The 16,545-nt window shown below is 35.3% G+C and overlaps 1 protein-coding gene across 1 annotated transcript in view; it reads right to left on the reverse strand.

The window, feature by feature from the left end:
- LOC144256666 (uncharacterized) overlaps positions 1-15,726 on the reverse strand; it is a 29,602-nt gene extending 13,876 nt beyond the window's left edge. Inside the window, 1 exon segment of the mRNA XM_077802040.1 lies at positions 15,602-15,726. Coding sequence (XP_077658166.1) covers positions 15,602-15,661 — 60 coding nt within the window. The 5' untranslated portion in view covers positions 15,662-15,726.
- Positions 15,727-16,545: the final 819 nt, after the last annotated feature.

Genomic DNA, 16,545 nt, shown 5'->3' on the forward strand with positions numbered 1-16,545 from the left:
ATATATATGCATATATTCTATATATAACATGCACTAATTTAATGTATAACATTTATGAACAAATTTTTTCATATTTTTATCGATTTTTTAAAATAAATGACAACAGAAGCATTACAATTCTTATTCCATGTATAGAACACAATTTTTCATATTTCTGGTTGCATATAAAGTATGGTGATACAAATTTGTGTCTTCGTACATGTACTTTTGATGATGGTCTCTATCACATTCCACCATTTTGCTAATCCCCTGCCCCCTTTCTTTTTCTCCCACCCCTTTTCTTTATTGAGAATCCATCTATTTCTCTCATGCTCCCCTTCCCTACCCCATTAGAATCAGCTCCTTATATTTGGCATTTTTTTTTAAATTGGCTAACAACACTTAGCATAATCTTCTCCAATGCTATCCATTTATCTGCAAATGCCAGATATGATTATATACCTAGAAGACTCAAAAAGCTCCACCAGAAAACTTCTAAATGAGTAAATAAATTTAGCAAAGTAGCAGGGTATAAAATTAACACCCATAAATCAAAGGCATTTCTGTATATCAGTGAAAATCTTCTGAGAAAGAAATGAAGAAAACTACCCCATTTACAATAGCTTCAAAAAAAAAAAAAAACCCAAAAAGATATTTGGGAATCAACTTAATGAAAGAGGTGAAGGGTCTATACAGGGAAAACTACAGAACCCTAAAGAAAAAAATCAAAAAAAACCTTAGAAGATGGAAAGATCTACTTTGCTCATGAATAGGCACAATTAATATTATCAAAATGACAATGCTACCAAAAGCACTATACAGATTTACTGCAATTCTGATCAAACTCCTAATGGCATTCCTCATAGAAATATAAAAAGCAATCATGAAATTTATCTGGAAAAATAAGAGACCAAGAATAGCTAAAGCAATCCTTAGCAGAAAGATTGATGCAGGTGGCATCACTATACCAATCCTTAAACTATACTACAGAGCAATGGTAACAAAAACAGCATTGCATTTGGAAAAAAAAAAAAGACTGAAGACGAATGGTACAGAATAGAGGTCACAGAGACTTACCCACAAAATTATAATTATTATATATTAGACAAAGGTGTCAAAAATGCACTGGAGAAAAGATAGCCTCTTCAACAAACCACTATCTCTCGCCATGCACAAAACTCAACTCCAAGTGTATCAAGAACCTAGGAATTAAACCAGATACTCTATGTCTAATGGAATTGAACACAGGCTCTAATCTTCATCATGTGGGATTAGGCCCCAATTTCTATAATAAGACACTGATAGCACAAGAATTAAAACAAATAATCAATAAATGGGATAGAATCAAACTAAAAAGTTTATTCTCAGCAAAAGAAACAATCCGTGAGGTGAAGACAGAGCCTACATTTTAGGAGGAATATTTTACCCCTCACACATCAGATAGAGCACTAATCTCTAGGGTACATAAAGAAATCAAAAAACTAAGCAAATAATAATAATGATGATGATGATGATGATAATAACCCAATTGAGAAATGGGCCAAGGATCTGAAAAGAGAATATACAATCAATCAATATATATATATATATATATATATATATATATATATATATATATATCTGATTGGTTTTGGTCCTCCCTTTTCAGGACCAAGGACAGTTCTGGTTCAGTTTCTAAGGAAGGGAGACACAAGCAAGAAGTATTCTCAACTCTCCCTTATAAATTATCAAATACAATTATCTATGTCATTTTCTAAACATAGCTGGACATGGGAAATATAGGTTTGGAGCTGAGAACATTTTTATTAGAAACACAGTGTGTTTCTAATAAAGAGAAATATAATTATTTGTACCACATTGAACCACAAGAGAATTGGAACTTGGAATTCAGAAAAGAAAGATTTAAACTTTTATACTTGGGAATGTGGATGACATAGATGCCTAAAGTTATTACAAGTTTTTGAAAGAAAATTTATGTGAGTGGCAGATAATTGTTAATCAATTAGTATCTGCACAGTGTCTCCCAGGGCCTTTGTCAGCTGTGCACTACAGAACATACAGATATTCATAGCCTCCATGAAGAGCATTATTCATCTGTGCCCTCTAAAATTATTCTCATTGTACAGATGAAAAAACATGGGTATCTGTATACTAAATGGAAATTCAGCAGCCCACAGAAAACTACCCAAAGACAGAACTGTATGAAATTTCTTCAAAGACCATCAATGTATTATTAGCTTCTAACACAGGGATGTCAGTCGGTGGAAATATTATTTTCTCTCCATTCTGAAGAGAGTGCTTTGAGAATACATTTCAGGGGCAAGACAAATACTTTTTTTTTTTCTTTCATGTTAAGATACTCTTCAGAAACAGAGCTCTCAAGACAGATTTCTTAGAAGAGTAAATGCCTTGAGATTACAAAATGAAAAGAAACACATCAGTGGCCTTGAGTGACTCAGTAAGGAAATAAATCTAAAGGTTATTAGAAACTGAAAAGAAAAAAAAGTAACTATTTCTAAAAATAGATATATTCATTAGTTGCTATCTCCACAACATATCATTAAGTAAACAACAAATTATGTATGAATATTTTAGGATTGGCCAAATTTCAGTCCATATGATTTTATATTAAACCCCCAAATCCAGATAATAGAATTCATGATTCACTGCCAAAAATATTCCAGAAGAAAATTCTTTAAGGAGTGGATATTTAGTAAATCTGTCATTTAACAATTTAATTACCATATGATTTTAGGAAATTTACTCATTTTGCTGCAGCCATAGTGTAGAGATATTTCTTATTTTTTTTTCTTGTAGTAATTTCCAAAGATAAGCCCTAGAATCCACTTTACATAACCTACACTTACAATCATACAAGAAACCTATAATAAATAATGAGGAAAGAAAAAATGCAATTTTAAAAAATAATTTAAACCTTTTTCTTTTTCTTGAAATCAAACTCTAGCTGCATTTTTTGATCCATTTTCTCATCTTTTAAGCCAAAAAGATATAAAGGTCAGAAATTTCAATGCAAATTTATACAAGAGGTATGTTTATTAACTATAAAAGTTCAAAATCTTTACAAATTAAAGAAATGCAAAATAAAAACCCATCATGGGAAAATTAAGTAATATTGATGAACATTTAAAACAAATGAATAATCATTACCTCAAAAGAAGTTTAAATTAGTATCTATTTGTGAAAACTATTTTGCTATTGAATATACATGATACTCCCCATCACAGAGACTTACTGAAATTAGAGCATATGGGACCTTGATAACATATAAGTATGCAATGGTACTCATGCAAACACTTGAAGCCCAAGGGCATGGCTCAATACAATACACATCTTGGAAGAGATAAAAAATAATCTGTAGGAAAAAAATGGTCACTAGGGCCAGTCATAGTTCATAAAATATCCAGTCTAAAACACAGCAGAAAACACTATATATAAATTTTACATAGGTGCCGTATGCAAGTGGTATTTCACATATGTACATTTTTAGAAACAAAATGTGTAGAACTTATGAGAAAATAAAAGTCACAAAAAGCACATAGAAGACTAAATTATACATCCCATGTACACATGATAAAACTCATCATTATAAAGGTGATAATTTCCCCCAAATTAACCCACAATATATCTCACAAAAATTGCTATGTACAAATATGAATATCACAGTGAAGTCTATTTTTATGTGTATTCTGTAAAGCAATAATTTAAAAAAACTATAAATAAATATACAATAGAAGAAAGTATGAGAATAGGGAAATGGGAACTACTGGATACTTAAGGTGGAGCAAATTATATTTCATGTTTTATGGTTATGTCAAAATAAACCTGACTATTAAATACAAGAAAAATGTAATAATAATAAAAAAGATCAACAAGTTTACTTTAAATGAAATAAGAAAGTAAAGCATACATTTTTAAAATTCATCTACAAAATTATAAGTAACTTTAGCCAAAAACCTTTTTAAATATAAGAGCAAAAAAAGAAAAAGAACTTATCATAACCAAGTATTCATATATATTGTGAAACTATAATATTACAATAATCATCAAAGAATCACAGTATAAATAAGATCCCCATATGAATACTTATGCATGTAAAAACAAAGTCTAGATAAATCAAACCATAACAAAAATAATCTTAGCAACTTAGCTAGGACCTTTCTCAAAATAAATTTAAACATGTTAGGGCTGTTTACTGGTGAAGAGTCCTTTCTTCCCCAATGCTGAAGTATAACACCAGAGAAGTACACCAAGGCAAGTTTAGAGTGGAAAATAGAAGCTTTATTAAAGGACAGTAGAAAAGACTTCTCCCCAGAGGAAAAAGGGGACCCAAGAGGTAGAATCCATGGAAGGGTTTTTTGTTTTGTTTTTTTTTTTTAAGCTAAGGTCTTTTTAGCTTTTTTATAGCTAAGGTCTTCCTTCAGCTATCCTGCATTCCTGTCACATTCTTGCCCTTTATTCTGTTTTCTTGCAGTGATGAAATATAGGAGGGAAGGCCCAAAGTGTGGAGGACAGGTGGGCAGAGGGAATAATCTGGGCAGGAAGGGCTTTTGGATTAGCATCTCCATGTTTGCTGTGAGCTGCTTCATTAAAATTTCCTTGGGATGGGCTCAGGGCCTTGGGCACATTTTCAATTCCCCTTTTCCTGGACTCCATTCTCAATATGGTGTTCATTCTTGATTTTACTGGATATTAGACCCAATTTATCTAACTACACTAACTACCTATCTGCAAATCTGGCATCATTACCAAGGATATGGCTAAGCAGTACAGTATCCCTCAGTTCACCTAACTTTAACAAAATAATAATAATGAAGAAAGCAAAAATAAAAGAATGTCAAAATGAAAATTAGCTGGCTCAAGAGGAAATTAGGTACCCGAAAATGACAGCTCCTGTCCTGCAGGAAATGGCCCTTGGAGATTTGATTTTGATAATTATTCCACCTGTCAATCTCCAGCATCTGGGCTGCAGGAACACCCCTGCCACATAGTATTTTATGCAGGTGCTGAGGATGCCCTTTGAGCATAAGGAAGGCAGCAAAGAGTCTCTGCCACTGACATGTTCCCCACCTGGTTGGCCAGTAGGACTGAGGACATAGTGGCCCAGTGGAGGAGTTAAGCCTGCAGACTTCAAAGACTGCCCAGAGTCCCAATCTGCTAGCTCCTGTTTACAACACAGCCAGTCTTGTGATTCCAATAGTCTTTCTGCCCCAGCCTCCCTTGCTAGGCTAATGTACACTCACCATTGCCTGGTTCTCAGGAGTAGGACTACTTGGGATCCTCAGTTCCTGTACAGCAGAACAAACTGTGACTCTGAAGTGTGAGACTAAAATGGAAAAAATGGAGGACTCAGGAGATAAGAAGTGATAGCCCACCCTCCTCCTCCCCGATGACACACAGGATTGGACAGTTCCTACAAAATGCTCTTGATTGGAAGGAGCTTCAGATCATGAACACTGAATATGAGAGAAGTGAGCCTTTTTTTTTTTTTTTTTTGAGTGACAGGGAATATTATCCAATCCAGACATGATAAGGGTCATTGAGTGCTGCTTTTTTTTTTTTAGTTCTTTTTTTTTATTAGTTGTTCAAAACATTACATAGCTCTTGACATATCATATTTCATACATTTGATTCAAGTTGGTTATGAACTCCCAATTTTCCCCTGTTTACAGATTGCAGAGTCACATCAGTTACACATCCATGTTTTTACATAAAGCCATACTAGTGTCTGTTGTATTCTGCTGTCTTTCCTATCCTCTACTATCCCCCCTCCCCTCCCATCTTCTCTCTCTATCCCATCTACTGTACTTCATTTCTCTCCCTTGTTTTTTCCCCCTTTCCCTTCACCTCCTCTTATATGTAATTTTGTATAACGATGAGGGTCTCCTTCCATTTCCATGCAATTTCCCTTCTCTCTCCCTTTCCCTCCCACCTGTCATCCTGGTTTAATGTTAATCTTCTTCTCATGCTCTTCCTCCCTGCTCTGTACTTAGTTGCTCTCCTTATATCAAAGATGACACTTAGCATTTGTTTTTTAGGGATTGACTAGCTTCACTTAGCATAAATGCTCTAGTGTCATCCATTTCCCTGCAAATGCCATGATTTTGGGAAGAAACCCCCTAAAGTAAAAATGCCCAATAAAAACAACACATAAGAGGCTGGGATTGTGGCTCAGCAGTAGAGTGCTCTCATTCCATGTGCAAGACCCTGGGTTCAATCCTCAGTACCACATAAAAAATAAATAAGTGAAATAAAAGTACTGTGTCCAGCTACAGATAAAAAAATAAAACATTTTTAAAAAAAGAAAAACATAAGGTACAAGGTGAGAAACTAACCTCTACCTCAGAGCAAAGACTGTCCAAGGAAGGGGGCATGACTCTTGTCCTTGAAAAGACACACAGAGCACTCCTAGGCTCATACCCACCCTGCTGAGTTGTTTATCTAAAAATAACAGGAGAGATCTGCTGTGCCTGGTGTCCCTGACTCAGTCAGGTTAGGTGGGGATCCATAGCAACCCCCTAGCAGCCACCAATCAGCATGAGACAGGGAAAATACCTGAGATGCTAGATGACCTTCCCAGTACTTTATGGTGGTTGATAACATTTTGGGAAATCATATATAGTTCAGCACATAATCCCCTCATGGCCTAAGCCAATCTGTTCAAATGAATCCCCATCTTGTACTAACCAATCACCCTTACCCAACTTGTTCCCACCAGTGAATGGACTAACCATGTTTTAGAGTTGTTTATGATTTTCCCAAGGTGTGTGATGATTTGCTAAGAGATGTTATGATGTATGTGGGGTACCTGCCTTTCCCAAAGAGTTATAAAACTGCTGCAAACCCCAGACTCAGGGCCTGTAAGCCACCAGTTGCTGTGTGTGTGGAGGACTGAGCTAGCTCACAATAAACACCTATTTGCTGCATACATCTATCTTGGTCTCTGGTGGTCTTCTGGGTGTCCCGCATTTGAGCATAACAGTCTCTCCTGAAACCCATGGGAAAAGAAGACAGCACTCCAGTTCTCTAGGACTGCAGTTTTATAGCACAAAAATTTGCAAAATGGGGGGTGTTTGAGACCTTACATGGACAACAGGATTTTGACAAGCATAGTACAAAGGCATGTAGTAGGTTAATGGTCTAAATGGTTCAGCACTTAGGGAGTAAGTTTAGATCACAACATCAAAATGTACGATGCAGGGCTGGGGATGTGGCTCAAGCAGTAGCGCGCTCGCCTGGAATGCATGCTGCCCGGGTTCGATCCTCAGCACCACATACCAACAAAGATGTTGTGTCCGCCGAGAACTAAAAAATAAATATTAAAAATTAAAAAAAAAAAAAAGAACGTATGATGCACCACTAAAGTTTCAGAGTGAGTTGTTATTTGGTCAGGGAAAGCCAGAATTTATGAGTCATCACTAAAGTTTCAGGGAGGGTTGTTATCTCATTGGGGAAAACCAGACATGGGTGAGTTCAAGGCACTGGCAGGCATTTCAAGCAAGTTTACAAATCACAGTAATTTATAATGAAGCAAAAATTAACTTTTCATGCCTTTGTGATGAGATGGCTTCCAATATTAAGAGGAAATTAGGCTGGATTTTTCACTTGCTATAGCCATAGCTTTTAAAGTATATGTTTCATACTTTAACAAGCATGAGCATTAAATTATTAATATTAATTATTACTAATTTTTTAAAAGAGTGAGTAAAATAAGAACTAAGATATTTGTTATTAAATGCATAAAAATTTTGATTAATATATTGATAATATAAACGTGGAAAATTTTGACAATGATAAAAAGACATTTAATATAAGGGCTTCAATACTATAAGTCCCTCATGTTCAGTGGGTCAGTCCTTCAATGATTTTTTTCATTTTTTTAGGTCATTTTAAATTACACTTCTGCAAATGTTTGTTAAGTATACAAATTTAAGATTTTGTATTTTGTAAAGTAGAAAAATGGCAGATTTGAGCTCCTGTCAGGATTTTAAAACTTATAAGCCATGTGGGGCATCTTAGCACTTTTTTTTTTTCATATTTGCACACAGTCCAATTCTAGAGAGGAATGAGTTGGAGATATAATCTACTGTCCTGAGCAAAAGAGAAGTTGCCTTAGGCTATTTCTAAATCTTTTAACTTTTCTAACTTTTCAGAATTTTTTGTAATTTAAAAAAATTATTTAAGAAATGAATTGCTTTAAATTAATCATTTATTTTTCCTGCATTATTTTTCACTTTTTTTGATTTTTTTTAGAAGAACTAACAGAACAGAATTCCAAAAGTCTTCCATGTAAATTTAAAGGTATGTGTCTAATGATCAAGATAGAAAGCAGAAGCAAAACATCATCTAGTTTGATGATTCTGCCTCAAACTAGAGAATTACTTATTTATATCTGCCATTATTCACTAGGTTCCTGAGGTTGCAGAAATCACCAAACAACAAAGAGAAAAGTCTTATTAGTTTGTTTTTCACAACCAATTCAAGTTAAAATACACTAGAATCAGTGTAGTTTAAGACCAAAGTGTTTCTAAATAATAAAAATAATATGTATACATAGATATATAAATAAATATAAAATAAAGTATTAGATAGATTTTTTTTTCCTGAATAATCATCTTGTACATATTTCCCTTTAGACACAGTTCTGAGAACAAAGTGTCACAAATAAGACATGGATCCTACATTGCTACACAGAGTAATTGAGGCACATACTAAGAGCTTGGTATAAAACTTGGCACAGAGACGTAAATAACTATAGAACACCATAAAAAAATTATACCTAAATGCTAAGCAGCAAATTCATAGTCTTTAAGTACATGAAGAGACAAGTTATCATAGCAAATTTTATAACTCAGTTGCTGCTAATATACAGAAATAGAGATATTTATTAAGAAATGGTTTTATGCAGATTTTTATTTTAAAAAGGGAAAGATCAAATAATGTACGTGATTTAAACATGAGCAATAATATTTTTCTGCATTCAGTACCTTTTTCTCAGATATATGAATTATAATTAATTCCAACCAGTAAAATGCAGAAATAGTGTAAAGATTATTCACTATGAGTAAAACTACTTAAAACGAGAACCAAAACTTCCATTCCTGTCCAAATGTTTATTCCCTGACAAAAAGACTGCTTCTTTTGAACCATTTCTGTAGATATGATTGTTTTGTAATAAATATTTTGGTGATTTTTTTTGCATATTACTTAATATATTTATGCTTCACATTTTATCTTTTTTCCTATTTTACTACCTATATTCTGAAAGAAAAAATTTCTAACTCCTAAACTCCCTTGATATTAGAGCTATCTTTTAATTTTTAAGCTTATATTATTTCTTTAATGAATACTGTGCTTTCAGGAAAGAATGACTATTATTATGCACCTGGCTCATTTACAGGAGTTTTGTTGTGTTCTTTGGTTTTATTTACAGTGAAGTTAAAAAAAAGGGTTAATGTTGAACCAAAACACAAAGAAAAGACCACCAACTCAAATTTTAAATCAAATTAAATCAAGATTGTATCGTGTACACAAAAGCTGGCCAGGACTGTCTCTTACAAGATCCCATGCTAGAGATCATCCCCCTGACCTTCTGGAAAAAGTTTTTACAGCACAAAAGGTTACAAAGGAAGTGGGTGTCTAAGGTACTTACAGCTAACAAGATTTTGACAATCATAATACAAAGGCAGATAGCTGGTTAAGGATCTATATGGCTAACATTTCAAGGGAGGGAATAAATTCAGCTCCAGACATTAGAATTTATGAGCTGCCACTGAGATTTAGAGAGAATTGTATTTTGGTCAGTGGGAGCCAGGATTTATGAGGCATCAGTAAGGTTTTAGAGAGGGTTGATATCTGGTAAGGGATAGCCAGGCATAGGTGAATTCAAAACACAGGTAGAAATTGCAAGCAAATTTAAAACATCAAAATATTGTCAGGCCAAAGAGAAATTTTAGTTTTCTTACAGAAAACAGAAATAAACTTTTTACCTCTGAAAGCTCTAAGATATATATATATATATTTGTATTTTCTCACATCTAATGGCTTCTGGCATTCCTTTGTTTGTGACCATAAATGCTTCTCTTCTGTGTTTATGGGGCTTCCAAAACATAAAATATAGATAAGCCCTTCTCATAGGGAAGATGTTTCTAACATAGCAAGTAACTACCCTTTAACCCACAGGGTCTGACAACCATATTATAGGATATGAAAGACCTCCAATATCCTTGTTCTCCCAACCATTGTTTGCAAAGATTGACAAAAGTCAATTCATTACACAATCTGCTCTGCAGTCCAGAACAGGTGGTAAAAGAGCCCCAAAGTGAGTTTAGGACAGGGCTTTACATGACATAGCTGACAAAATCCTAAAAACAAGAGAAAACATAAATTCAGAGAGAACCATACCCACATAATCTCATTTGACAGAATTAAATTTATAAGAACAGAGGACAGAGGCAAATCTAAAGGGATTTAACTATATTTTCTTTTTCTAAATTGCTATTAATATCTCCCACAATTACAGAGTTCTGGATCCCTCAGTTACTCCTTTATCATTGCCTTCAACCTACAATGCATGAGGCACACTGAATTTACTCTCATACTCATGTATTTAGCACTTATTTTTTCAATAGAAACGCATATGTACATGAATATATTTTTCCCACATTTCCAAGATTCTACCCTGAAAATTTCTGTGATATCACTTCCCTGAAATGCATTTTCATTATTTCATGTCAGTTCATCTAAGTATTCCATATCATGCGTTGGAAAAGATGAGACAACTCTAAGGCCCTTCTTATTTGACTATTTATAAACTATAATTAAAGGTCAATCTTAGTACCTCCACAGAACTTAAGTCTCATTCACCTTTCTCATTCATAGTGTTTTATTATTTAAGTAGGTAGTAGAAATTTTATTTTGAAGAAGAGTAAATGATTTAAAGCCATTCAGTGTACTTTACAGGATCCCAAAAACCTACATTTGTATTTCTTAAACAAGCTTATCACTGAAAGATCTGGATTACACTCCAGGTTGGACACTGATACTATGCTTCCATGGGAAATGGTTTCTTGGTTGTGAATATTGTCCTTTCCCTTTCCCCTATAGTCTTGGAAATGTGTGAATTGTAAACTTTTAGAATCATTATTTTCAACACACTTAGCATGGAACCATTTAATAATAGGAGACATCTACATTCTGAAAAAAAGAAGACCCTTCACCAAGCCCTAAAGAAGTGATAAAATAATCTCTGGAAAAAAACAACAGTCATCCATTAGATTATTTTTTAAAAAATACTAAGAATAAGTTTAGTTAGCAATACATTACTGTACTAGGAAAAGTGATATAAATGCAATTTTTAAAGTTGTTTCTGACTACTACAAAGAGAGTATAAAAAGCTGGGTACATGGACTGGAGTTGTGTCTCAGTGGTAGACTACTTTGCTAGCATGTGCAAAGCACTGAGTTTGACTCTCAGCAATACATATAAAGAAATATTTAATTTTGTTTTATTTTTTAAATACATGACAGCGGAATGCATCGCAATTCTTATTGCACATATAGAACAATTTTTCATATGTATATTCACATCATAAGTATGTTCACATCAATTCCTATCTTCATATATGTACTTTAGATAATAATGTCTATCACATTCCACAATCCTTGCTAATCTTTACACAGCACTCCTACATTAGCTACTTCACATAAACTTGCCTCAGGGATTTAATGCATTAATCAAATAGATTTTCTGCAGCCTATGCAGAAAATGTTGGAATGGCTATTATAAAAATCTAAAATTGTCATGTATGGTGGCATATGCCTGAAATTCTAGAAGCTATGAAAAATGATGCAGGAGAATTGTTAGTTCAAAGACAGCCTCATTAATATAACAAGGCTACAATCAACTTAGTGAGAGCCTGTCTCAAAATATAACATAAAAAGTAATGTGGATGTGTCTCAGTGATATGTACCCCTGGGTTCAATATTTAGCACCAAACCAAACAAAACCAAGTAAATATCTCATAATTAATAGGGATTTCAGGGAACACAAATATGTAAAAATGTTGCTGACAATATAAAACCAATAAATATATTTTTTATAAAAGTGTTAAGGTTCTTTAAAAGCCCAAAATAAAAATGCCACATAATCCACTAGTAATAATTTGGGGTAGCAGTGCAAAGTTCTACATGCCTGAACTCCCAGTGGCTTAGGAGGATAAGAGATAGAAAACTAGGGGTTTATTCTCAAGTTAAAGTCCAGCCTCAAGAACTTGGCAAGGTCCTAAGAAACTCAGTAAAACCCTCTCTCAAAAATACATAAATAAATAAAAGTGTTGGAGACTGGGTATGTAGCACAATGGTAAAGTGCCCTGGGGTTAATCTCCAGTATTTGAATAAATAAAAAGATATAAATAATAATTCTTGGTAAAAAAAAAAATGTCATACAATCCACTAATAATAACTTTAAATATATATGTAAAGGAATTTGAATCCTTTTGCTAAAGATATTGCCACATGTCTATTTTTATTGTATCTTTAGTCACAGTATCTAATAAAAGGAAACAAATGAAGCACCTTTTAGACAGAAAGTATATCAGAAATGCCTTCGAGCTGCAAAGCATCCAATTAGTCCATCCCTTCAGAAGCTCACACTTAAAATTCAAACTGGTCCCTAGAAGGCAAGACTCAGAGAGTGGTATTTTCTAAATACTCCAAAAAAAATGGAATCTCTGGAAATCTTGTTTCAGATATTCTAAAACTCAGAACTAGATCATATGGGAGGTCAGAATGAGAACACAACACATAGTAGATTCTTTAATGGGAAATCTTAACTCAGACACTGTCATAACTGAAAGCAGTGTTAGAGATAAAAAATAGATTCTGTTTCACTGATTTCTGGGTTATGGATTCAAATCAAACATATATTAGAAAAAAGTTAAGGATACTGGTTAAAATCTATGTAAAACAGGTATTAAAAATGTACCAGGGGCTGGGTGTGTTGGTGCAAGCCTGTAATCCCAGTTGCTGAAGAGGCTGAGGAAGAAGTATCAGAAGTTCAAAGCCAGCCTTAGCAAAAATGAGGTGCTAAGAAACTCAGTGAGATCCTGTCTCTAAATAAAGCAAAAAAAAAAAAAAAAAAACCTGGGGATGTGTCTTAGTAGTCAAGTGTTCCTGAGTTCAATCTCCAATATCCCCCATAAAAAATGTTCCAGGGGGCTGGGGCTGGGACTCAGTGGTAGCTCACTTGTCTGGAACATGTGAGGCACTGGGTTCAATTCTCAGCTACACATAAAAGTAAATAAAATATAGGTCTAACAACAACTAAGAAAAAAATATATATTTTTTTTAATAATGTACCGAGTTATTGACATGGACTTTGATCTAATTTGCTGTGTACTTTAGCCCATAAGATTGAAATTGGCCAGGCATGGTGGTGCATGCTTGTAATATCAGCTGTTTACAAGACTGAAACATAAGGAACATGAATTCAAAACTGGTCTCAGCAATGGTGAGGCACTAAGCAACTCAAACCCTGTCTCTAAAATACAAAATAAGGGTAGGAATGTAGCTCAGTGGTAGATTGCCCCTGACTTCAATCCCTGGTCCCCCCCCCAAAAAAAATGAGGCTGAATAAATAGCTCAGCTTGTAGAGTGCTTGCATTCTAAGCATGAGGCCCTGGGGTCAATCCCCAGTACAGAGAGAGAGAGAGAGATTGAACTTGCATGTAATTTAAATTCAAGTTAGTCCCACTTTTATTTTTCCTGCCACACCAGAAGAAAAGAATTTCCTGAAATGTTTGGCATGTTTCTGTGGGTTATTTATTTATTTATTTTTATGTGGTGCTGAGGATCCAACCCAGGACATTTCACGTGCTAGGTGAGTGCTCTATAGCTCAGCCACAACCCCAGCCCCTTCTGTGGGTTATTTTAATAAAATGGTCTGGCCATAAATAAGTAAACAAACAAATACATTAATAAATAAATAAAACATCAATTGATGACCCATTACAGTTTTTAAAATTTATTAATTGGGACACATAAACCTCATTTAGGAGAGATTCATTCTTTTTAATGTCACCTAATTTTATTCTGCTTTCTTCTCATGATGTGAAAATCTCAGAATGATAAATTAAAAATGCCCTTCATTTCTTGTAGAAAAACATAAATGATGCATCCAATTAAAATAAAATATGAAAAAATAATGATTGATAATGCTGAAAGTGGAGTTTTGAGATGAACCAAAATTTCTCAGTTTGCCAATTGAATCTGGGTGCTTGTCTCATAAATTTTGAAGAAAAAAAATCTAAGAAATAGAACTCCCACTATGTGATATGAGGAATGATACCAGAAAAAAAAAAACTCATCTTGATGTGCTATCTTAGAAGTTTACTAATGGTTTTGGGCAGAACCAGGAGCATAATGCATTTAGAATAGGCTTTGGAAAAGGCATCCTGACTACCACAGGGGTTCACTTTCATTCTTTCTGTGACCAATTCTTTTCTGTTCAAATTCAATCAGGAATCACCCCTGGGACAAAGGACTTTGTTGAAGGTGTTCCCACAAGTGGGCTTCAAGGTCTATTACATTTGAAATAAGCCTTAATGGTGCTCATTAACATATCTTTCAGTTAGCTTTGAGACCCATTATCCACATTACAAGGTCATTATACTATCTATTCTATTCTATTACTTATTCTCTGTGAACAGAGAACCCTAGTTTTGGATATGAGAATAGAGAGCTAGAAAACTAGGGGTTTATTCTGAGACCCATGGAGAGCTAAACTGAAGTTCTGGATTTCAGATGTTTGTTCTCGATTTGAGATACTGCTTCCCCTACATTTAAAAATCTCAGGACTCATGAAGAGAATGAGTTAAAAGCCAGCATCATCAAATTTGTGAGGCCCTGGGGCTGGAGCTCGCCTGGCATGCATGCGGCCTGGGTTCGATCCTCAGCACCACATACCAACAAAGATGTTGTGTCTGCTGAAAACTGAAAAATAAATATTAAAAAATTCAAAAAAAAAATTTGTGAGGCCCTAAGAAATTCAAAGGGACCCTGTTTCTAAATAAAAATATTTTAAAAAGGGGTGGAAATGTGAATCAGTGGATGAACACCTCCGAGTTGAATTTCTGGTACCAAAAAGAAAACAACACACACACACACACACACACAATAAATAAATATATAAACAAACAAACAAACCCTCATGAGTAACAAGCCCTAAAATCAACAGCCTCTCTCATGCATGAGTACAACAAATGGATTTGGGGTCCTCTCCTGATAATTATCTCAGTCTTCACTATGCAATCTGGAGTCATGCTGGACTCATGGGACATGGAAGCCAACAAAGGGCTTTAGAAAGAAGCTGAAAACACGATACAATTATGGAACAACATGCCCAGGATTTCAACTGTTGATGTAAGCCTCACTAGACTAGTAAGAGAGAGGTGAAGGCTAAGCTGCTACAGAGAGACCCTCTGGCCACAAGACTCTGGAGAGGACCAGGAGGAGTCCCAAGCCAGGACTGCCAGTTTCCACCATTGCCACTCCTGTCAGCCTTAAGCCACCTTCCTCCGCAGTCTCAAGATACAAGGCACACTTACCATTTCCTGGCTTTCAGTGTTGTCAGCGGTCTCCCTGTGGTTTGTTTTCAGCTTCTCCATAGCACAGAAACCTGGGCTCCGGATCCAGGACAGAAAGCCTAAAAAAGAATGAAAAAATGGCCGGCTCCAGACTGGAAGGGAAGGGAAGTTCGTGGAAGCCCGCCCCCTCATCACCGGCTGCGTGCGGATTGACAGTTCTCGCCTAAGAGACTGATTGGCCAAGGCTTCAGGCACTGCCTCCAACCTGAGCCAAGTGGGCGCAGAATCAGCCTGAATGACAGGCGGCTCCATTGTCACTGTTAAAGAACAGGAAACAGCTGGTGTCTGTGTGGCTCAGGCGGTAGCGCGCTCTCCTGGCTGTGCGTGAGGCCCAGGTTCGATCCTTGCCACGACCTAACGTGTCTGCAGAAATACACTCCTTCTCTATCTTTTTTAAAAAAGACTACAGATCAGGGCTGAGGATATAGCTTAGTCAGTAGAGTGCTTGTTTTGCTTATATAAGGCCATGGATTCAATGCCCTGCACTACACACATACAATCCCGCCAAGAAAATGAATTAAGTAAAGGACTTTGGGGCCTACGGTTATGGTTCAGTGGTAGAGTGCTTCCCTAGCATGTATGAGCCAACCAACAAACAAACTACTGATGGTAGTGTGTCCATCTACAACAAAAAATATTCAAGAAAACAAAAAGGCCCCAGGCCCTGGCCAAAGAAAAAAGTGGCAGCAGTGGCATAGATGATTTGGAGAAGTAGTCAAATGAGTCATGTGCAGCTGCTCTGGCCATGGGATGAATGGTTTCTATAGATCTGACAGCAAAAACTGATGCAAGTGTATGAGAGACTACTAGAATGAGGAATTGCAAGATAATCAAGAAGTCTAGGAGTCCAAAGTACATCCAGTAGAGTAAGATCTCTGTATTTTGAAAATACCCATCAACCTTCT

Source organism: Urocitellus parryii, chromosome 8, assembly GCF_045843805.1.
Source record: "Urocitellus parryii isolate mUroPar1 chromosome 8, mUroPar1.hap1, whole genome shotgun sequence".
NCBI classification, from domain to species: domain Eukaryota; kingdom Metazoa; phylum Chordata; class Mammalia; order Rodentia; family Sciuridae; genus Urocitellus; species Urocitellus parryii.